Below are 24,986 nucleotides of genomic sequence, written 5' to 3' on the forward strand. Positions count from 1 at the left end.
TGCCTCGTGAAAGGTGGCAATTAGTGAGGGTGGTAAACAGATTATGGGAACAAAGGGAAATTAATCAAGCAAGAGGTGCTGAGTACCTCAGGCTATGCCTTGCCTTCTTACTTCCTCTCTTGTGGTCTTGTTTCACTCCGCTTGAAACCCAGTGAAAAAAAAGTCCAACCTCACATTACATCTGCTCATTAAAATTTACTGTGCATGGTAAATCATGTAGAAGACTGGATGCAGGTAAAGTGTAGAAGAAGGGGTTTTCTAAGGATATCTGCTGTGTGTCATAAAATACATAAATATTATGAACAATTTCAAAAATCCACATCTCTCTCAAAGTAAAAAGCTTAATACTTTATCAAAATAATAAGCCTCAGTTATCTGTTATATATTTGCATAATTACAACTGTTCTGCACCTAGAGCTCCATTAAATACTTGAGCTGCAGTTATGACTTTGTGTACAGCACAGCTGTCGTAACATAAGGTTCACTTCATATCTCTGGTCCCCCTGACATTTGGGATTAGCATGCATCTTGTACCCAGATGTGTTTAGCTGCAATGCAAAATTAGATTTCTGCCTGTGCAAGTCTCCCTTGTAAAATTTACATTCTGAAGCAAGATGGCAGGAACTATTAGTGCTTTCTTTTTTTCCTAGCTGCCTGCCCCCTCTGCACCTCCAGGTTGCTGTGTGATTTTCATGCTTTTTAGCTGCTGTCTCTAAGTAGAGGAGTCATGTTAATGCTGGGTGGAACAGTAAAAGAGGACTGGCATTGTCATCATCCTTAGTGTTTTTAGTTCACAGAGAATTTCAAGGACATCATCAGCCTTTCCTGTCACTGCAAAAATGAGGGCTCAGCTACATTTGTTTTAAAATGGAAATAAGGAAAGATATCTGTAACACACTGCAGACTAAACCCGGTCAGGCTTGAACAATTCAGGAAGTTTTAATACCCTGGGAATTCTCTGAGTGTTTCCAATTAGTCTATCAAGCATCACTGACATTGTTAAGCGATATAAATAATAAAAATTCACTTCAGAACCAAACTTAAGACCATCTCAGATCAACTCATCTGCTCATTACACTCGGTTATCAGACGGCACAATAAAAATTGTGCTGGTGAAAAAGAGGTGAATCCATGAGTCAGGCGAAGACTAAAAACTTTCATCATCAGACGACATTTATTGATTCCCAAATGTGAAGGAGTCCTGCAGGTGAGCTCTGTGGTCGCCTTTATAGATGAGCTTTAATCCGTCTTTCCTTGTGAGGTGAATAATTGGATTGTGAATTATATCAAAGCAAAAATAAAAAAAAGTGGACGTTCCAGTCCACCCCCCCATTGGGAGAAGTGCCACAGTTAAACAGTGTTAACGCCCATGAAACAGGATTGATGAACTGAAAACAGGTGGTCTCAAAGCCAACAGAACAGAGCAACTTTATCATTGTGGCAGGTTGTTGAGTGGTTTAATGGGCAGAGCTCAGAAAGTCAAGAAAATTCTTCACTCAACCCCCAAACCTAAAAACTGTTGCAGTAAACATAGTTTTCAGAGTGTAAGCTTTTAAAAATCTATGTACGTTGAGAATAGAATGAATTAATACCTTCCTCAGGATATATAATTGATTAACATTCATATTGGTGTATATTTGTCAATTGACTGTCATTTTATTTTAACATCAATGTTGATGACTCATTTCCAAAATGAACACTTTTTTTTTTAAGAGTTTTAAACAGAGGTCCACCAATAGCTGTGTCCTTCAGAGGGCGTGGCCTTCGTAGCTGCCATAGACCACAAAAGCTGAACCGAAATGAGACAGATTCCCGCTTTGCGTCACCGGCTGTGCCCACCCATTCCCGCTGCAAGTGCCATTCCTGTCGCCAAGCAACTTTAATGACATGTAACTTTTTTTTTTAACTTGAAGTGTTAAGGCCCTTGTTTTTTTAACAATTCTACCATTAACTATTCAACTGAGTTAAAACCCAATAGTTACATTTAAAAGTGCAATCATTGGGCTCTTTGTCTGCGTTGCTTGCTGCCATATTGTTTCCATCACCAGCAAACAGTGAAACTTGCAGTAGGTTGGGCCATGAAGGATCCACCCATTGGAGCCTTTGTTGCCCAGGAAAAGAAGGCCATGTTTGTCGGCCGCATTTGAAGAACACTTCAGAATGAGACAGCTTTGTTGCACCGCTGTGACACGTCGGTTTTCAAATGCAGCCTCAGTAGGATGCAGCTCTGGGACAAAACTAATATCTGGAAGAAAAAATGATTCCGGTGTGGCATTAATATTCTATTGATAGTAATAATTGCTGTGGTGTTATAAAAGTTTCCATTCTGAATCTGACCTTGCAGCAGATGATACCACAATGGCCCTTCACAGGTGCACAATACAGCACTGAGGTACAGAAGTGATGTTTTCATGTTCAGCACCAGAATATACTGTAATTAGCAGAGGGAACATAGCCACCGTGTATTCACTAAGCCAACCAATGTGTCTCAAGGGCTTCTTAAGAGCTTGTCTGTGCCTCTCACATTAAGGAATGAAAGCCTTATAAAGAAGAAATGAAACAGGTCAGAGGATGCTGCACTCAAAGAAAAAGAATCTAACAGTGCAACAAAAGACCAGCTCTGAAGTTGCACATCCTTCGACTTCTTGCGCTGTAGAACAACTGTCATTTTTAAGTTCAGCAGCAGATGCAAATCAACCAGTACTCTTCAGCAGGTGGCATAAGCCCACTGACAGCTTGTGGAAAAGCTCAGCACTTTCAGAAACTGCTGACATAGAGAGGTGGGAGGTGGTTCTGTCTCCAGAACACAAAACATGATGCATTTTGTGTTACAAAGCAGCAGAGACGAGGAGTAGGGTGGACCCCTACAGTAACATCTGACTGAGAAGCATCTGAACGAGGAGACAGAGAAGGAAGGAAGAGGAGAAACAGTTCCAGGATGACGAGCTTAAATCATCACTAAGGCTTATTACACAGTTTATAATACAGTTTTTAGTATACGTTCTTTTTACTTTGAGACAAGAAGAAGGGATGATGCCAGATACCCACCTCCGTTAGCTGTGCTCTGTGCCACAGTGGCACCCAGATGTTGAATAAAAAATTATATTTTATGTTGCACAAACCTCACAGCTTGAAGTCACGCATCATGTTTTCACATGTATATCTTTATTCATTCATAGAGATCCACATGTGGCAGGTGAAAATAGACCTGAACATTTAAGCCTCACACGCTAAGTAACCTTGCCTTAGTGCCTGCGAACCCCTGCGGGCAATTACAACAAGGCTCCACAGTTATGGATTACATGTAATGGGATGACAATGACCACAAGCAAATTACACTCTGTCATGCGTAAACACCCTTAAACCAAAAGGGACTCAATTGTTGGTCTAATAAACAAATGTAAATGAGTGAGACATTTAAACTGAGATTATAAACATACATATTAAACAAAAAACATAAATAGAAAGATTTTGACAATATTTCCTCCCTGGTAATTTAGAAAAACTAGAGTCTATTCTTCAAATACATGCTGAATCAAATGTTGATCTGGATTATACAGACTTGACTCATAACTGATTTAAAAGTGATCAAATATTAAATCAACCAGATTGGGATTTGACAGGGTTGTCACAATACACTACACGATTATAGTGGCCAAAAGAAATCAAGATAATGATGGTATTGTGATATCTATAGAACATAATAATAATAATTAATATTATTATTATTGTTATATTAGTCAAACTGAACTTTAATTTTGTATATTGTGCGCTTTGTCTCTTTTTTGGCAAATAAATTGGACAAGTGCAGGGAGGTGGAGAGACAGTCTGTAACCACAACTGTACAAAAGTGAACAAAAAGAACAATTACACTTAAAAGACAGTGAAAAGGTAACACGATGAACCGATAAACAAAAGATCTAACATCTACCAGCACGATATTATCATATGTGAGTGAATCAAGATCAGTATTTAATTTTCCAAATGAGCAAAGTGACCTAATGTTTGTCAGTGCATTCATTTTTGTATCTTAGACATTATCCCCGTTGGATCCGTCTTGTTGTTGATTTATGTTAAATGTTAAGTTATGTTAAGTTATGAGAAAAATAAGTTGATGTGTTAAATGCCCTGATTATATTTTGCATGGGCCTCACTAAAATTGCCGTCTAGTGGTCTAGTTTATACTCTGGTGCTGCATTCGCTGCAGCTGAAATAAACCAATTCAGTCCGGTGTGCTGCTGGAATGACAACATTTTTTGAATTAGCATTAAACAGAGTATCTAATAGCTGTTTTGCTGCTTCATACAGAATATAGTAATTAAGCGAAATGATAGCTGTGTGCAGTCATGACTGAATTTTGTTCCGAGCTGAATTCAGGTAAGCGTAATTAGTGCTCCCAAAGCAGTGCACATTTAATTGTAAAGTGTCTTGTGTAGTATAATACTTACCAGATGCCAAAACAGCAAGGAGAGCTCAGGGATGATGTCTTTCAATTAGATTTTCGCCCCAGAGTCCCGTCAGTTATTCCTGAGAGGTCTGCTGTGCTGTGCCTCCCATAAATTGGCCACATTTTAAAAACTCAAACAAGTAAATTAACAAACAAAGCTTCTCTACCACCTCAGCTTTAATAACAAAATGACTATTCCGCCGAAAATGTTGTTCGTTGAACAGATGTAAGCTCAATGAGATTGAATCTAAAACAACAACAAACAAACCTGGGTAATGTAACTGGCTTCAAGTACACTCATTCACTGATGTTTCAGGCCATTTTCAAAGGATTCACACAAAACAGATTATTATACAGAAACAATGTGGGCTGGTGATTCTCTGAAATGATTTAACACCTGAAAGAAGATCTGCTGCAGTGATGATGGAGGTTTAAAAACAAGTAAAAAAAAATCTTTATCTTGTTCCACAGAATGAAGGGCAAGTTTAAATTTTCAGACAGATCCTCCTGTAGTGAAGTGTGTTTATATACATGATGTGTTCTGCTGCTCTCTGAAGGTGAGGATATGTTATACAGTGGAGCTGATTATGTGGTTGGTGATGGGAGCTTTTTGAAAACTAGAGAAATGAAAACCTGACAGTTAAGATCCCTATTTTATGAGTAGCTGCATTTTCACTGCTTCACTTCATACATTTAATATTAACCCGCTCACTAATGAGTGCTCTTTTATCTGTGAAAAGGATGTCACCTGTCTCAGTAATTACACTCCCATTTCTATAACCTGTCAGTGTGGAGTTTGTATAGAACTGGCTCAAAGATTTTGAGATTTTGATGTACTAATGCTAAAGTTTCAGTTTGGATGTTGCACAGTTACGGCCACAGCAAAGGTTGCAAATGATAGTATTGATTCCAGAGACAAGAAGCAGAGCAGTGCAGCCTTATTTATTGATCTGTCTAAAGCCTAAGCAGAGTTTGATTAACATAGGAATGTCTGACAAAGCAGTAGTTCACAATGCTTTTTGGCTGGACTGCAACAGCACGGCCAGCCCTGTGCAAATATAGCTGACTGACTGACTGATGAAGTTACACCACCGGTCAGCCGAATGTTGCATGACAGAGTGATAAGGTTACACCACTGGCCGACTATATGATTTAGAAGGAGCAACTTGGCGCCTCTGTTGTCACAGAGGGGCTTTGTGTTGAACACAGATGTTTTTTGTCTCTAGTAGAAATAAGAAACCTGTTGACACTAGTCGAGTTTCCATCCAAATTTAACCCAAATTAAATTAATTGAAATGAATTTCCAGAACACCTGCAAAAGAAAAGGCTAATTAATATACACTTCCATCCACAATGATGGGGGCACTGAGATAAACAGTTAGTGACGCCAGTGCTGCAGTCAGGTGTCATTAAACCATGGTAATGGAAGAGAGCACTGATAATGGTTTCATTAAAAGAGAATCATTCAAACCTTGAACAAATGAAAAGTTGTGGAAAATGTAATTGAAAATGGCATTCATGCCTGTTTCATGTATTAATTGGAAGGTTACAGTCTCCTTATCAGTCCACATGATTTTGTCTGCCACAGTTTTTTGTCTCTTCAGTGGAGCAGAAGTTTCAGCCGAGGTTTAAGTCACATGCTTCATGTACCTCGTGATTCATTTGCTAAGTCTGTTTCCATTGCACTTTGTCACATATTGTTTATTATTGATCCTCTGTTTTTTCCACCTCAGTCAAACCTAAAAACAACATTTAGACTTCTGAATTTCTGGTGTTTCCACTCAGATGTGAAAATTTAAAATTTGCATAAAACAGGTGGAAAACCACATATCTTATAAATGATCTTGGTATTTGGCTCAATGAATTTGTCAGTATCAGACGAAGTCAGTCTCAGCCACCATCTCATTTTGTTCCAGGTTGTCTTGCTCAGATGGGACAGAGGGCTTTAATGTTTCCTGCTCAGCCACTTGGAAAAGTCTGTAGAATAAAGTGAAATTTAAAAAGTTTGTGACACCAGTGGAATTAAAAAAAATACCATGTCCTTGGTAAATGACTCTACTGGTAACTGCCTCTTGTTATTGTTCTTACATATAAGTCTCTGTTGGTAGACAGTGTGTTTTCTTCTTTGTTCTGAGGTGTTTGACCTCAAAGTGCTTGGTAAACTAAAAGGTTTACCAAGGTTTTGATCCTCCCTACATCTTTTCACCTTGGTGCGTTATGGCACTCTAACAGGTGAAGTTCAATGTCGTGCAAGGACACTTCAGAACCAACTGCCTGTGTTATTTGTTTAAAGCCACAGAGAGAAGATGCTCTGACAACACTCAGTGCGGAGTCTGTGTATAATATTCCCTCTATGAATAAACGAATGAATAAATTCTGAGTCTCGCAGCTGAGTAGAAACCCATGAAAAACTAGAGCGGAGAAGAAAGTCACTTCATGCTCTACACCCTTATTAAGACTTTAAGATGAGTGTAAGGCAGAAATTTAAATATACTATTTTTGATTTCAGGAAATTTACATGGTCTCAGTCTCTCTCCTGGGCTACTTGTGCACCACAAATGAGAAAACTTGCTACCGCCCTTGCAGCTTACATGATCTGCAAAAAAAAAAAAAAAAAAAAAAAGATGTAATGAACTGATTTGAACTTCAAGTGGAGGCCTGGTGTGTATTTTAATTGGCTGTTTGGATTCCAGCACATTCATAATAAAAATACAGATGAGATGACAATGTTTGCCTTGTTTATGGGTAGTTCAGGGATTATTTTTACCAGTGCCTACAACTTGTTGTATTTACAACCATTTGAACCCCTTTGATGTTCAGAAGTTTTGATTCTTAATTTTTTTTTCTTCATTTTATTTAAAACAATTAATTAATTGAAAGAGTTGCTTTCATTAATAATTTTCTCATTCAATATTTTTGTAATATATTTGCTGTTCAATAATAAATGATCAAACCCAAAGCTTTTGAGTAGCAGTTATAGGCTATTATAGATGTATTTAGGAATTGGAACAATTAAGAAATTCTCTGTGCATTTATCTGTGCTCGCGTTGACCCAGTTTAAACTATAATTATACTATATGGCCTAAATGATCCACATTAAATAATAATACAGCTTTCTGAGTGGGGTGATGAGAAGAAAGTTGTTATTGGTGGTGCACATGGTTAAAACAGAGTTTTGTAATTAGATAAAATCATCAGAAAAAAACATTTTTTGGTCGTACTTCCTGATATACACAACATGGCGACAGCAACAGCTCCTGATGCATTTTCCAGAGTTGCTGTGGACTTTAGTCATTTTCTCTCATGAGCTTCCTGCTGTGGCAAAAACCCATCTCCTCTAAAATCCAAGTCTGAGTCCCACTAATGTGCTCAACCTGAAACTGTATAATGGATAGTTGCATCAGATGCTGTGCAGCGGCATTGTAAATGCCATGCCTTTTATCTTGCCAGAAATTTAAGCTTGATGCTGTGATTTGACTGGTAGGAGCACACGTCTCTGAGAATGATTAAGATTAGGATTATTGCTTTTTTTCTAATTTGCTCCTCTCCATATGCATTTCAGTTACCTCCAGTTAATGTGCGCTGAAAAGAAAAAACTGAAAAGTGTGCTTGAAATGAAAATGTCAGCTGATGAAATGCAATGAAAGGCGTCTCAGTAAAATGAGTTCTGGTCTGCCACTGAGAGTCACCTGGGATGATGGTAATGGTTTTAAATGTGGACATCAGTAACACTGATGAAATATAAAGGAAAATCACTCCCTGCCTTTCACTGTCACATAAATATCATGTCCATTTCTCCCTTTCCGCAGGACACTGAGATTATCAACACTGCCATTCTGACTGGACGCACCGTGGCCATTCCTGTCAAAATGGTCTCCATAGAGATGAATGGAGCAGTCACCGACGTCTCAGCCTCCGTGCAGTGCAAGTCCTCAAATGAAGACATTGTTAAGGTACAAGGAACCTGATTTCCTCAATCTCTGTATCTGGGAGAAGATGTCAATTTAGAAAATGGAATCCCTTCACTCTTCCTCTAATACTGGGGAGTGGCTCGACACACAGGCACAACATCAGGAAAGCACAAAAACTTCATTTTGGGCTGCTCCATATGTACTCTCGATTTGATTCCTGCCTTGAGCCTCAGATAAAATCAATGGATGTTCATAAAACTCTGTATATAAATCAATATGGCTGCAGAGGAGCAGTAAAAGCCTGTATGCTTCTACAGCACCGTATCTGCTGCTTTTCAAGGGCTCACCTTGTCCTCAGAGTACTGCTTACCTGTCATGCAAAACCTACCGCCTCCTGTTGTTCACTCAAGTGCGGTGGCTGCGGGCATCTATACAGCACCAGTGTCCCAGGATCCAGAACAATTACTGCTGAGACTCTCAGGGAATCCAAGCTAAGTGTACAATTTCCAGTCTGGTTTGTTGATTAAGCAAATTAAAGAGGGATCACAACAACTTGCAGAGCACATTAGAGGCAGTGATTGCGCAGTTATTATTTTCTCCAGTCAATTACAATCATAATATATTGAGCTATAGGCAGATTGCATAGGCAGTACAGTGGAGTGTTGCGGTGCCATTTCACACTGTTGATCATATTAACAAGATGGTGGAAGGGGAGATGTGACCTTAATAAAAGTATGTCATTATCCAGAATATTACATAGCCCACACACACACACACACTTAGAACGTGCTGGACACACACGCAGACACACATTGAGACAGCTACAGAAAAAAAAGGCAATCACAGTGCATCTGCAAGCTGGTGACAGCTTTTAGCTTCAAAACCAACAGGTACAACATCTGCAGCAGAACAGAACACTGTGTTTCACTAAGGCAAAACCACAACACCCTTACAGAGACACAAATCGAACCGTTTCGCAATACTCAAATAAAACAAAGCCATAAAAATACAATAAACACAGTAGGAGCATATAATAACAGCAATAACACAACAGCAGCACAACCATAAATACCTATTCCCACCTTTAGAAGTTGTTCTTCATTGTTTTTTTTTGATAGATCAGTCCATAATGAGGCTGGTAAAATCCAATTATCGCTTTCAGTGGACATCAGAGGCAGGTGATTCAGTCTGTTTTGGCCCATTGTGGATGTCAGTCTATTTTTAACTAGTCCCAGTTTTGAAAAAGAGCACTGCCCACTGGCACTGGTTACAGACCAAGTCATAAACAGTCGGAGTGCTTGATCGACATTTGGAAACACTGATAGTAGTTTCCTTCCTTTTATAAGTTGTAGCAGTGAATTTAATGTTAATGAATTTCTGTAATTTGTATATTTCTCCTGTGCAAAGATCTTCTATGGAGATGGATGGAATATCGTTCAAATATCCATAGATAGATAGATAGACAGATAGATAGAGACTTTGTTCACCCCCTTGGGGAAATTCAATTGTCCAGCAGTATATATGCAGTTTAGATTAATAGTCCATCTGAGGTGTTATACAGCCTGATGGAAGTGGCAACCACCTGGCACCTGGCAGTGGCAGCTGTCCCGGCTTCATCCCGAGCAGGACATAAATTTGGAAGGAAAAATAAAAATTGTCTGTTGGAAATCAACGAATTCCTCCGTCTAGAGGCAGCAGTCAACACTGTTAACCCGACTCGATGGCACCCACTCGAAAAAAGGGGTAATCTGTTAAATGCATGCATGCAGCCACTGTTAATACTGGACAGTGGCTTTGGCAGCTACAGAAATCATTGCTCATGTCTTGTAAAACACCAAGAACAGGCTGGCAAAGTGACTCAGGGGGAAAGTGAAATGAATGTGAGCTCTGTGTGTGTAGCATCTGGAGTGGAGTCAACACTGATCGAAAAGTACTTGGCAACTTTTATCTGACTGATTATCTCTGTGAGGACCTGCTCTCCCATCAGTTCAATAAAGTCTAAACATGCTGTTGATGAGAGTTATGATGTTGTCCTCTTGCCAGCTTTCCCATATTTTTCTATGTGTGCTTTCAAGAATGACTCAAACTCGCTGATGACTTCCAGCACACCGATAACTTTCCCATTATCAGGTCGCCCAAAAATGTCACCGTGTCCCCCGAAACGTAGTCCTCGCTCAGCTGGAAGCTCTTTAAAACCTCGTCCAGTTTTCACATTCGCTGTCAAATTGTTTTTTTAGTTCCGTATCTGTACACCCAGAATCAGCACAGCTCATAAGATAAGCAACCATTGCCTGTCTGAGGCGCTCCGATCCTTCATGTTCAGCCAACCGTGTGGCTGCATTTTTCCAGTCACTGTCTCCATATAATTTACATGCAAAACAAAACACAGTGCATTTTGACGGGGAATAAAGAAACCATTCTCTTGGCACATTTGTCAGTTTCCTCTTGAACAAGTACCTCTTTTGGTGTTTGTGTTGTCTTTCTAAAGGCAGCGACATCTACGTCTTTGTTTCAACAAGTTTCAGGGTTTTTTTTACCCAGTATGACCTCATATGTTCATCAGTTTAATACCAGCATGCAGGATCTGAGCTATAAGTTTTGCGGCCTCTCGTGCCCTCTCCACTCCTCTTGAACTATCCAGTCAGTTGAGGGATTCTCTTTAGTAGAGCTAGGTCATGCTGTTCTTTCAGCCATTTTGCTTTTCATTTTTGTCTGTCTTCCTGACCTTTTGCGGCTTTGTAGCAGTTAACAGTTGTGTATTATTTGAAAACCAAATTGACCTTAAGCTTAATTATTTAGCTTTAACTTTTTGCCCCATGAAATAAATGTAAATTAAAAACAATCTGGTCAGTCTGGGGCCCTTGCACACTGGGGGCCTGTAGTCTGCAGCCAGGCTCTGGTCCTATTTCGTCTCACTGGATGATACTGACATGAAAAAGATGTTGTTTGTGGATTGTTTCTGCTGTCTCTCTCCCACTTAGCCTTCTAATTATCAGGTGTTTGACACTAACTGTCCAGCCATGTATTCTTGTGAACAAATATAATCTGACAGTGGCAAGAAGTCCCAAACTGTGAGCCCAGTCAGTCTATCAGAACACCTACAGGGTGTTTTATCCTGCCTCCCAGGATTAAGATGGATTTTTACCAGCGAGTCTGCCAAATGATAGCTCTATTTTCCTTAAGCCAGTTTATACTTTATCTCATTTCTCCAATTCTATCTCCTTCTTATTCAAAGGCTGTGCAGCTCTTGAAAAAACTGTGAATACAGTAACAGCTGCATGTGAATACATTGCACTCAGATGGGAGGTCAGACGTGACTCGCAGTATGATCAACTTTGATGTGTCAGACATACGACTTGTCTCCCAGTAACCAAGATCTTTACATTTGACAACATTAATTTCTTATATTTGAAGAATCCAAATCCAGTCTGTGCTGAAAGACTTTTTTTTTGCATTGAATAGAGAAACGATCATATGAAGTCAGGCTAATGAAGTCCTTTTCAGTGGGTTAGCAGTTCCTCAAGGTCAGGTCAGGCAGGTTTGACTGCAGATTTTACAGACTGAGGCACTGAAGCCATCAAGCCGAATCAGACATGGACTTCTATCATACTCGGTGACTGCCGAGTATCTGTTCTCATTAAAAGAACAGTATATGTCCAATATATTTTCACTCTGATTTACTGTACTAATCCTAATCTTTTCTGCCTCACACTGCCCATGTTATCTTGTCTACAACCTGGTGCAGAGGTAAAACAAACTAAACTGTGTTTTAAACTCAATGGGTTTCCTGTGTAGATGTGATTCTTTAAGGTGGGAGGGGTTCCCCTTGTGGTGTACTGTATTATGCCATCAATAGAAAAGAACAGGTGTTGCAGTGGGATGGCTGCCTCAGCACGTCATTTATCATTTTTCATTATCCATTAAAGACAAGGCGCATGTGATATTGAGTGGGCCTGCTTCAGTGCACTTGCCATTGAACATTCGAGGCTAATTTAAAACAAGCCCTTCAGGCTCAGGAAATACACGAGTCATGACAGTTCAATAAAACGACCCCCAGAATACAGAAATAAAAGATTCACAGGCAGCCTGACAGAAGTGGGATCCTCCCTTACTTTGTCGTTGTTGTCTTTTTATACCACACACATTAGTCTCATGCCCAAAGTCATGTCGATCTATTCTAATCACATTCTTGTTTTAGCCGCTGCATGGAGGTTGTTGCTGCTTTTTTCTGAGCGCTACAGATGAGTGGTGCAAAATACAAACACCACAAAGCTTTTCAGTACCAGTCACATCTCCTGCTAGCCTCCTGTCTTGAGACTGAAACTCCAACAGCATTTAAACTAAAGACTTCTTCCCTAAATAAAGCTTCCTCATTTGGATATTTGCCAACCCACAGACTGTCGTGTTTTTTTGATGGATGTTTTTTTGGGATGGTTTTCTTCCAACTTTCAGAGTAAAAATAGGTGAGAAACTGTAATTTTTCTTTACTGGTCCTCTTTTTTATCATTTCTTTAGTTCTTCTTCTTTGGGAATAACTAAGCCGCAGTGTGAATCAAGAGCCTATTTTAGATAAGCCAAACCTGTGTGTGGCTCTACTGTATATGTGTGTGCATGTGTAAGAATAATTATTCAGGTTGTAAAAGGTGCGAAATGAGAAAAACATAAGGCTGTTGGAGGGTGTCAGGGCGAAAGGGCCATCATAGGCAACAGACAGTAAGCCCTGTTCCCTCACTGATCATCCTCTCCCCTGGTGTTGTGACTCATATATCCATCTGAAGGCAGAGATAAGGCCTTGTGTCTGCACATGGCATCTCGCCTGTGGTCATCCTGCACACATACTGTACCTGGCTGAAGGCTCCCTCCTCCACGCCTCACTTCTATGTTAGTGTGACACATTTGTCCTTAGTGCAGCTCCAAATTTAGTATCAGAAAGACAAGATGTTAGCTAATTAATGTGTGCTTAAACATTCCTTCATTAGGTTGGAAGTGGTTTTCATGGTTGCTTGATGTTATAGCATATGCATATGTGAGATCCTTCACCCAAAAACACATTTTTGTCTTGGGTCTGATATTCATGCTTTGGGCACCTCAGTTCCCTTTAAAGCTAATCCTAATGCATACAAAGATATTTTTGACAGCAGTGTTCTTCCAACTTCGTGGCAAAAGTTTGTGAAGGACTTCTTCCTTTTTGAACAATGTCCCTGTACATGACGCCAGATCCATAAAGAAAAGGTTATCCCACTTTGCTGTGGAAGAAAACTGACTGATCTGCTTCTGAGTCCTGACCTCAAACCAATCCAACACCTTTGAGATGAACTGGAAGGCAGACTGTGAGCCAGGCGTTATCAGTGTCCGACCTCACTAATGCTCTTGCGGCTGAAAGAGAGCAAATCCCTGCAGCCAGGCTCCAAGCTTTGGTGCAAAGCATTAAACCAGATAAGTGAAGGCTCTTTAATAGCAGAGTAATGTCCATAGTTTTGAAATGTTCAGCAGTTACATGGGGTTGTAATGTGCAGGTGTCCAAATGCTGTTGGACAGAGAGTGCAGTTTTGGTTGTATTTGCTGAGGTTTTGAGATAACTGTCTCCAAGAGTTTTGCCTTAAACCTACACTGGAGATGAATGGATTTTTTTCAGTGTTGTCAGCACCATAAGCCAAATTCTATTCACCTCTACTGCATCAGGCTGGAGGCGAAGATCTTAGAGATTTGCTGTACATCTAAAAACCTCAAAATAAAACTAATAAAACAGAATGACTAGATACCACTAAAAGTATGTTTATATATATATATATATATATATATATATATATAGTTTGAGTGAACAAACCTTTAAATGATACTGATCACTTTGTAGTATTAAATAAATGAAAAGTTATTTTATTATTTAAACCCAAACTATTTCCAAAAGGCAGAACAACAGATCATTTTCACACTCAACATCATCTATCCAACACACAACAGGCGAATGGGGACTGGCTCATTTAGCTAAAACAGCTAATGAACTCATTGGTTTCGATGCTCTTGAAGCCAGAAAAGCTTCATAACCGCTACAAGACACAATCCCAGTGATGCTAGCCATATGTCCGCTTTCATTCAGCCTTCATTTGATACATATGTTATCCCTAAATGGAAAGTCCATTTGGCAGAATGTTGCAGCAATTCATCTAATGAATATTTTAAATTTGAAAATAAAGTCCTGGATAATTGTGCTTTCTGCTTGGAAACACATGGTGCGCAGCGTGAATATGCAAACGTCATCAAGATGGCTTTACTCTTCGTTGTGTGTGTCATTGACATTGAGACGTGGGGAAGAAAATCCACGTCTTCCTGGAGTCTATTTGATAAAACTGAAGGAAATCAGAGTGTAGGAGCATAACAGCACCTGCAGATGCAAACACAGTTTGTGCTCCTGTCCCCTGCTGTATTTGAATTTTTAAGCAGCCCAGTGGAGGGTTAATTTGCAACCACCTCAGGGACAAGTCCAACACAGGAAAAAAATTGAAAATATCGTTTTGTTTTGTCCTTTCCCATTTTAGGGTTTGGGGTGGCCAGGTGGTTTGTACACCCACAACACAGACCATATAACTTTAGCCACTGGACTTCAGTCCAGTATGTTCTATGCCATCCCATTTCTATTGTGACCTTTCCTGCTGTCTCATAAAATCTAAATTTCCAACATACTCTACAAATTTAGACATGTACACTGGACAACCCTGGACTAAAGTCAGAGAAAACATCAAAATGGGACATAAGATTGTTTTTATGTTTCATTGTAATTATAAACTCCAGCTAGACCAATGATTCCTTGTTGGTTTTCTGCTTATTTTACTCAGACACATCACTGGTTTATTAATAAAATTGTTAATTATGAATTTTGGCATTACAGTTTAATGTGTTTTCTTGTCATCTCTGTCATTTTTAATTTCCACCCACGTATCAGTAAACGTGTCTCTAAGACACTAGAATCAGTCTTGATCAGTGTAGGTATGTCGGCATCGGGCACCAGAGGTTCTTTCCTTCACTGGTTCTTTGCCATTAAAGGTGAATCATTTGTCATGAGGAGTGCTGGTCCGCATGTGGAAAGTTGTAAATTGTTTTCTTGGACTGTAGAGCAACTTTATCATCCCCAAAGCCTCTGTAACAAAGTTGGGAAATGGAGCTGGAAAGATGTTAATATTTATGAGGCTGGGGGAGGGGGTGGGGGGGTCCACACTGCTGACACTCAGCTTCACTGTATCTCACATCCTTGGTTTTATTCTTTTTAAGCAGGTGCATACGCTGTTCAGCCAAATACAATAAACGGAGCTCTTCTGTCAGGAGGTTGCCGCGGTGTTTTATAGTGCACGTGTGTGGAACATGTCCAAGTACGCAGACCCCTAATTGTAGTATGTATAGAAGCAAGTGCGTGTCCACTGTTCACTCAATAATCTACAGTTTGAATTCATCCTGGAGTGTGGTCCGGGCCGTACAAAATACACAATTGAACAGCGTCACATGAATAACAAAGAATGCACTCAGTAAAGCACACACACCAAAAACAAACTCACCATGTGCATTAATAAACACACACCAACTGTGCAGTAATTCTTATCTGCTTCCGTTTTTTCACATATCTTAACATATTTTAAATATCTTTCTGTACATACTATATTGTTATATTATATTATTTATTATCTCTCAATTTTTAGTATGTGATATTTTGCGTTTTGCATTTCCTTTGTACTGTCCACTGTTGTAACACCGCTAATTTCACTACTTATCTTATCTCATCTCATCTCATGGGAAGTGTGGGATGCAGTGATTTTGGAGCTCAGCACATATAGTGGACTAAAAGGATCAAGATATCTGGCCTCCAATTCTGACCACTCATTTTTTTTTCATGTCTCTAACTTTGGAGAAGTTAAATGCTTAATTGCTAACCTATTGCTCTTTTAAGAGGTCATGTGTGAATAATGAGCTGATGACGTAACGGCAGAGAATCTGTTTTAGCAGTTTGACTGCTCTAGATGAAACAAAATTATGGCTCAAGTTAAACAGTGAATTATGTGAACAAATGTGTTTAACTGCTATCCTCCCACAGTGTGGATGAGCAGAGGACTCGACTCGAGCCTGTGATGCTGTGTGGATGGTCACATTATGATAACATGGCTTTAACGCATTGATGCACTTGCTTGAAGGACAGAAGCTGCTGCCTTTACTAGAACCGTCTGGGAAATTAATTCAGTTAATGTTATGGAATAAATGTGTGAAAGGCCCTTAGGTGTCTTCACCTTAATTAACCCAGCCAGTCTTTCACTCTGCATCACATGACCCATCGCGACCAAATGAAGGCAGCACTCGCACTTGTCCTGATGATCTGTCTCCACCCAGGCAATCTGCTGGCACCATGGAAGATGCCACAGCGCATTAGCAGCAGTGTGACGGCATGTGGCGGCTCAGTGTGTGAAAGCCCTCCTCACCAAGCCCCCACAGGGCCACTGATACCCAGAGTTGCTAACAGCTTTTGACTTGCAATTAGCCAGCCAAGTTTATCAGCAGCAATAGCCGCGGGAGCTCAAGCAGTGCTGCGGCTAGGGTACGCTGTCGGTTTGTGTGTTGTGTGTACGTGTGTGTGTGTGTGTCTTCAGGGTAGAAGGGAGCACGTGTCAGACAGATGTTCTTGTCTCGAGGTACAACAAGTCGAGCTGTGATTAATCAAGGTGGCTGGGGTCATTGTGTTGAGTTACTCCTTTTTCTCTCTTTTGTAACTGGCTTCTCACAGATAAGATGACACAGCAGACAGAACAATAACACACAAAGGCTGGATGCTGTGGAGGCCCATAAGGTCAAACCCTGCAAAATTGCATTAACTGAACCAGAGGGAAAGTCTGTCATCTTAAGAAGTCCTTCCACCACCCACCCGCTCTCCCCCTCTCTGGCCTGTCTGCATGGAGGGGGGAATTATATTACCGACCTCCTCCCAGTTATGATGAATCCCCAGCCCTGAGAAGACTGGCCAGCCCGACCTCCATTTGCGGGAGATTAGATCCTCTGATTACAATGCCAGCTACCTCCCACCACTAGATAAATCTTCTATGAGAGCCCAAAAGCAAAGCCCTCCAGATCCATTGCAGTTAATAATTTAGTGTTAGAGGGGGACAAGTATTCATGATAATTAAAATTGAGCTGGAGATTTTTGACTAGATGAGAAAGCTAAAGAATGGCTTTAAGTTAAAAATGGCATTTGCTAAGACTTAAATTTAGAAATTGCCATATATTGAATTCATACTCTGTGTCAGTGCTGTGTCTCAAATGATATCACATTACATGAAAGTCACATGTCACAAGGTGGAATATTATTTATGTGATCTGTAGGCGTTATGAACTACAGCTCAAGCAGACAGCCTTCATATAATATGAATTGTGTGTTTGTATAAAAGCTTTTGTTGCCATATTGTGTGTCCATATAATTGTTCATAGATCATTATGCTGAGAATCGGCAAGCGAGGTGGTGGGGTCAGGACATGGTTTGAATCCCTAATTTGCACTGTACGTGCTCAACAAACAGGGGGTTACTTAGAAGCACTAATTTGGCTGCATAAAAGATGCAAATTAGATTAGAGAATAGCCCACAGCCAGTAAGCATTGTTTACAGCACTGGTTGTCAGCACTCTGCCTTCAAGGCCGGAGAGTCTGCAGGTTTTCATTCTGACCAAACGTAGCAGCAGCTGATTTTCACTGATTCGTTCAACGTGTCCGGTTAAGGCCGGTAAAATCAGATGCTGCAGTGTTTGGATGGAATTAAAACCTTCAGACTCTGGAGATTCAGTGGCACACAGCCAAGAGACGCTGGTCTACAGTGTACGGTGGCACTGCAGTTTAAGAAAACACATATGCAAATAGACAAAGCACAAGCAAATTCAGAAAACACCTTCATCAGTTTGACAACACATGTGCTGCAAATATTCACAACACAACAGAAGTGTTTCCAGGGGACATTATAAAGTGATGAACCTGGCTGGGACACAGTTGTTCACTGATTTGAGATTTTTGAAGGTAAAAGCATTGGACAACAAGTGCATGGATGTATTATGGTACATGTATCATACTACATCCATGCAAGTGCATCGTAGGCAGGGTCATCACTAAAGTTACTTATTCCGACAGCCACAGGAGAGTCAGGGAGAGCGAGAGAGAGAGAGAGAGAGAGAGACATGCAGCAAAGAGCCACAGGTCGGACTCAAACCTATAGCTGCTGCTGTTAGGACTTTGCCTTCATGGTATGTATGCTACCAAATGAGCCACAGCGTCACCATCATCCTTCCAGAAACAGTGTCTTTATTACTGTGGAAAATCAACAGACCTCACTGTCAAGAGTCTTCATCTGGACTGTTTTTGTTTGTGGAAAGGAGGAGGAGGCTGTTGAGTTTTTGAAATGTTATTTTTCAATTATGTGAATGCTACAAAAAATGTCATGCATTGTTATTGTATTAGATGGAGGAAACTGCACAGACACAATAAAAAAAGGCAAATACAATAAAACCAAAATCTGCAAAAGCAGATACATATTTCAGTGCTTCCCTGAGGTTTTTTTTCTTTTTTTTTAGATTTAGGTGAACCAGTTCTTTAAGTCAAAGTGAAAGTATTGATAGAGATGGTTTATGTGCCCTGAACTTTCACATCGCATTCACACCCCTAAAAGATCTTATTCCTCGCTGTATATTTGCTTTGCTGAAAGTATCAACCTTGAAATGCTGTGTGATGAATCGTGGCACTGACAGCTGCAGCCATACTGTGCCGTATATCATCGCATATCACTTAGATCCTCCACCACTGACGTGACCATTATCATATAGATGGCCTCTGACTTCTGTCCCTGATCTGTCCTAGGTGTCTTTGAATTGCGACTACGTGTTCGTCAATGGGAAGGAGACACGGGGCTCCATGAACGCCAGGGTTATCTTCAGCTACGAGCACCTGAGCGCGCCGCTGGAGCTGACCGTCTGGGTGCCCAAACTTCCCCTGCAGGTGGAACTGTCTGATAACAATCTCAGCTTCATCAAAGGCTGGAGGGTTCCCATTCTGCCCGACCGAAGGTGAGGCCTCAGTGAATTTAGTACAGTTACCATTGATTTATTGTCATAGGGAAATTACAGTTTCTTATTCTGCTCTTATTATTGGTCTTATTTTCAAAGCTTTGGCCTGGCAAAAAACATGAGCAGTCAGATGATCAGACAGGTTGTAAACAAACCCCGACGTAGCCAAACTTGGGACCATAAAACAATGACCTAATCTGTTAATCACTGTGCACAAGCTAACTTCCTGCCTCAACTTTGACCTTCCGTTCTAACCGTGGTGTGCACAAGTGATCCGCTACTAATCATCCACCCACCACCCACCCCAGCAAATAAATTTCCCTAATTTGGAGACCCACATCCAATCACACATTACCATAATTTCCCAGTGGGATATTATGCGTGATGATATGGTGACATATTACACTGAAGTAGGCTGGTTTTAAATAAATAAACATTACATACATAATCATAATGAGTTCAGCAGAGTCTACCTCATGCCCGATGAAAAATGAAGTTTAAAATGTGTTGTATGAATGTAATTCATATTTTTCTCATACATTATATATGATTTCACCCACCTGCAACCCATCCACTGTTAAACAGAATGTTAATTTTTATGACTTGGCTCACCCGGTCCGTGGAGTAGCCACAGCGCCTGCAGATATAACTGCGATCTTTAACCGCGACAGTTTCCCACTGCAGTGAGAAACTATTGTGCTCACTTTCACTCTAAGGTCAAAATAAAGTGATTTAGATAATCTGGCTAACCTGTTGTCTTGTTGACAACCTGCCTGATTGTCTGACTTATCATAGCAGAGTTGTAGTTTTCCTAGAACTGATATAAATGATGGCATGTCTCACAGGTACTAGATGTAACACAGATGAACTACAAAAATACGACCCAGAGTCATAGAAACAAACTCTAAAGAACTGTATATTACATATAATAGCATGTTTCCAGGGGGAACTCTTAAACCTCTTCACTCTATTTAGTTTTCTTATCTATATTCTGTGGTTGAAGGAACAAAGCCAGAATCCACTTGCTGCTTTGGAATATATTTTGATGTCTTATTTGTAGATAATTACCAGAAGAATCATTATCCAAAGTGCAAAAGTTCCTGGAACCACAGTCTTAAACATTAGAAACTAAAAAGCAGTCCAGCCTCCTCTCTGTTTTCCAGGATTCTGTGTGTAGTTGCTTGTTTTGCTCCAATTAGATTCTCTGGCTGAAGCACACAGCAGAAATGTACCTCTGAGGCTACTTGAGGCTCTCAAGCGCAAATTGATCTACGAGGTTGTCATGTATGTGTCGTACTCATCTGAACCCATTTTTTACCACAAGTTCTGGACGTTGGCTTAATTTACTGTGAGTAAATACACAGAAAGCTTCTCAGAATGAATATTGGCTGTACTTTCAGACGGTTAATTATGTTTTTGGACTAATAAGCAGACAATGGGGTGTTACTCAGGATTGAAACTGATGGTCAGAGTTAAACAGCTGTTGTAGCTGTACTTCCAGGAGGCTGCTCAACTGTCGATGTGGAAGTGGTAACTGTCAGTGTTTTTGCTTTATTTGTAGCACAGCCATGTGTTCCACAATACCAACCAGTCCTCCAACCTGAGCAACCATACAGGTGTTTGTTTTCCACCCTCTGATTCAGCGGCAGGCGTACTGGACCCTGGGTTTTCACAGTTACAATAATAAACATGCGGATCGTACCGAGAGCGGCGAACCTACCTTTGTTGCCATGGTTACTGTAACAACAGTCATGACTTAGTCAGGTTTAGGCACTAAAACTTCTTGTTTAGGAAATGGTGATTTGGGTTAAAATAAGCACTTCCTCAGCATTAGAGGTTATTTGTTGTCGTGGTTACAATAATAGCAAAGTGTTTAATTTTGTCTAATGGTCATGGATAATAGAAACAACATAAACTGCTGCGTTCACATGGGAATTGAACACCGCTCTCCTGTGTTTTGTTAAACCAATCCATCCACCACAACCTCCTCCTGATGTGGACTTTGTCGTTCTATATACTACCCATGATACATCACCCTAATACATCACCATATGGACCGTCTCCATAATACTATTATACCCTGATATCAGTGGGAGATTGAGATTATCTGCTCTTACTCTTGTACTTCTCTATGCTCATGCCATTATAAGGAATCAACGCATGTTGTCATCGTGTCAATATTGTAGAAGCTTTTGTCGACAGAAGGAATCTAGTAGACATTAAGAAAAACACTACAAGCCCTAAATATATAACACCCTCAGATGTGGGAAAAATGGCACCAGTGGGAGATTAAGGTTGTTTGTGCCAGGACCCTAATGAAAAATGTGGTCTTAGGTTAAGGGACCTAGGCTCATTAAAATGCCCCAGCATTCTTGTCATGCATGGAGCAGTAACAAACAGGCCTACAACCCTTCATTTAGGAAATGTTTAATGGGAGCATTAACACTCACGCGGGTGGCTGCTGTCGTCGCCGCTGGAGTACATCACCATAGACCAAATCCATTTCTACCCAACCTGAATACAAATGGCATGTTTAAGGAGTTGTTTGAAGAATGAAGGTATTTCAAATGACCTAGAGTGCTTGGAAAACATCTCGCACAGCCTCATTTCTCAAAGATCCCCAATGTGCTATAATGGGCTGTAGATGGTATATTATTTTGACATGCAAAATGTGTCTTAAATCCCCACTTTAGTGCCTTTCATTTGTTTTGTTTTTTGTAAAAGGCCAAGCCAATCAAAGTACAACCCTGCAGATGAGGAGTCATATATGTGCTTTTCAGACCTCATTATTTTGAATGGTGTTTGCTGTTTGTCCAGTGTTTCCAGGCCCCAGGGTTTGCTGGCAGTCTCATAAGGTATAATTCTCATATAACAACGTTATTATCGCCGCTCCCTGTTCCCCAAATATCAACAGTTGCTTTAAACAAATTGGTGTAGTTTTTCAACACTATGTATCCCAATTCTTCCAACCTTTTTTCTATGCATATACCCTCCTTTGTGCCTTCATGAAAACAGTAATCAAAGACCTCTTGTGGGCCATTTTAGACTGCTGTGATTTCCTCAGATATTCCACAAAATAAATTTCTCTGCAGGTGAAGACTTCCTGTCTTGAATACAGTCATTTAGATTTACAGAGAGTTTGTAATTTCCATTACTTTTCCCTGTAGTTCTTTGTAGAATCGGGAAACTGCAGATATACATGGCACTCATCATTCTCGGTGCTACATGCAGATTGTTGAAGCTGCTGATACTGTCAGGTATTAGCTTCCCACAGGCTTCTTTTGATGTATGCAATATTTGTCTGTTGCCTGAATCACAGCTGTACTTGCAACAGCACTTAGTACTATTTAAATATGAAATGTTTCTAACAACAAAAAGTAATTACCACTTTGATTTGGGGCCTTAGTTTAATTACCATATAACTCAAAGGTGTGGGCTGCAGTCATTAGTAGCATGTAGCTTGCACTGCTACCCTTTGTTTGAAAATACACAGGAAATTTCACAGAAAAATCAAATGAATAAAATTCAAGAAGTGCAGACAAAAGCCATTCCTACTCATGTATTTATGCACTTTTTAATTGATTAATTCAGTATCATTTGGTTGTTTGTTTGTTTTTCTAAGTAGCCCACAGCTCATTTCAGGAGGAATTGTATTTGTTGTCAAAGTGTTGCTGCTGAGGCTCCGTAAAACACAATGGTGTTAAGTCTTTAAAAGTAACAAACCTTTTACAACAACAGTCCGTGTTTATCACAATTTATCAGGTAATAGATTCACATCGAGGCACTTGTGGTTTTCAGATATTACAGGTGAAAACATGAGCTTCTCTTGCTGACAAAGCCATCCCAACTCAAGGTCTTCTTTGCACGGTTGCCATAGAAATGTAGAAATTTCCATGATCCTGAACACCCCCAGGACCTCTGGTCTACATTGACTTAAAGTTGAGCTTGATAGTTTATTCTTGACCTTGGAATTTCACATATGGGCATATTTTGTACATTTCTCTTTGTTTTTCTCGGGAATAAACATTTGACATGTGATGGTAGCCTCGGGGTTTAAGCTGCTGATCATGTAATCTCATACTCCTCAAGTTAGAGGTTGCCTCTCTTCACTTCCTGTCAGCTTTCATTTGCATCTGAAAAAAGGCTAAGATATCCCTAGAAAACTGATATTTGGAGATTCATCATGTGAAATACTATAGTTCAGTGTTACATTTAACTTTTAACTATTCGTCTGCTGGTGTTTCCATTTTGAGATGGGTTGGGAATTGATGACATTTTGGCTTCTTTAAGACTTAAACCCTAAGTTTAGGAATTTAAACTTATTTGTGACTTGCAAAATAGAAACCTGGACCATTAACAAAACATGATCATTGCCAACAGCTGCCTGCAAGACTGTGGCAAACTCCATTGTGCCATGATGACATGGAGCAAGAGATTAGGCAGACATCAACAGGATTTATGAGGAATCATCTCAAAACATTACTGACATGAGATAGCAGGTTGTATTAGTCCCAACCTTGGTCTTGTGTGTTTACAGTCATTATGAAGTTCTGTGACAAAGAATTAGATGATATTTTCAAAGGCCTCACAAAGCACTGTAAATAACACCTCACTAAGGTGGAAAATAAGAACTCAGTGCAGGTGATTAGTCATTTCAAACACACTCCAGCAACACCAAATCATGATGATTATCTGCATCAGAATCTGCTAAAGCTGCTTTATTTTGTGATTATTAGACTGAATTATTGTCTTTGCTCTAACTCCCCTCAATCCTCCCATCACTTGCTCTCTGCTGCTTATTTTCCTCCGCTCACAAGTGCTCTGACTCTCCTTTACACAACCTCTAACTTTCCACACTCTTTCCTTCACCTCCTTAACTCTTTTATTTTCCTTTCTATTGCAGTCTTTCCATCCTACACTCCTTCCCTTCTGCAAAGTGACACATTGTGAACCTTCATGCACAGCAAGGTCTCTTGGCCTGCAGTGGGCCTTTGCTACAGTGCAACAGAATTGCTCACTGGCTGCATTATCCAGTAACATGCTCTAAAAAAGGAAAGAAAGTGTAATCGGGCGGGCAGCTCGTGTGCACTGAAGCTTCAGCTTGTCCGGTTGTATCAGAGACTCTAATAAGAACAGACAATATTCTTCTGGGGGAGAAAATATATCAACCTTATTTTCAGGTACAGACTCAGGAAGGTAAACTTTCACTGACCTGAGCCGAGAGTTGCGAAACTCCTTGACAGAGACAGAGGAAGTCTTACTGTCTCACTGGGTTTTTCTTTACCTTAACTGAATGAGTAACTGAGTGTGCAGTCTCAGCGTGCAATGTGGAGTTAACTCGCTTATACCTTCTAAGTACAGCATCAGCTACATGTCCTGCAGCTGCACTGTCAGTCTCCGGCACACAGAGAAAAGTCCGGATGACGTCCGGTGCTGGAGATCCAATGAGAACTCAAAGAAAAGGGCATCACTGCTAACATCCCAATTTCTGATAGAAAACAACAGGCAGTTGCTTTTGAATAGGTTCACTGTTTTAGGGTTATTTAAGGGATA

General features: G+C 40.2%; 1 protein-coding gene across 2 annotated transcripts in view; it reads left to right on the forward strand.

The window, feature by feature from the left end:
* Window positions 1-24,986, forward strand: part of tmem132e (transmembrane protein 132E) — a 359,849-nt gene that overhangs the window by 309,938 nt on the left and 24,925 nt on the right. For both annotated transcript variants that reach the window (XM_071505844.1, XM_071505843.1), the window contains 2 exons: window positions 8,257-8,400; window positions 19,228-19,433. In XM_071505844.1, coding sequence (XP_071361945.1) covers window positions 8,257-8,400; window positions 19,228-19,433 — 350 coding nt within the window. The remainder of the gene's footprint in view (window positions 1-8,256; window positions 8,401-19,227; window positions 19,434-24,986) is intronic.

This window comes from Trachinotus anak, unplaced genomic scaffold (genome assembly GCF_046630095.1).
Source record: "Trachinotus anak isolate AG129_WGS33_773 ecotype Australia unplaced genomic scaffold, CSIRO_AGI_Tana_v1 ptg000020l, whole genome shotgun sequence".
In the NCBI taxonomy this organism is placed as follows: domain Eukaryota; kingdom Metazoa; phylum Chordata; class Actinopteri; order Carangiformes; family Carangidae; genus Trachinotus; species Trachinotus anak.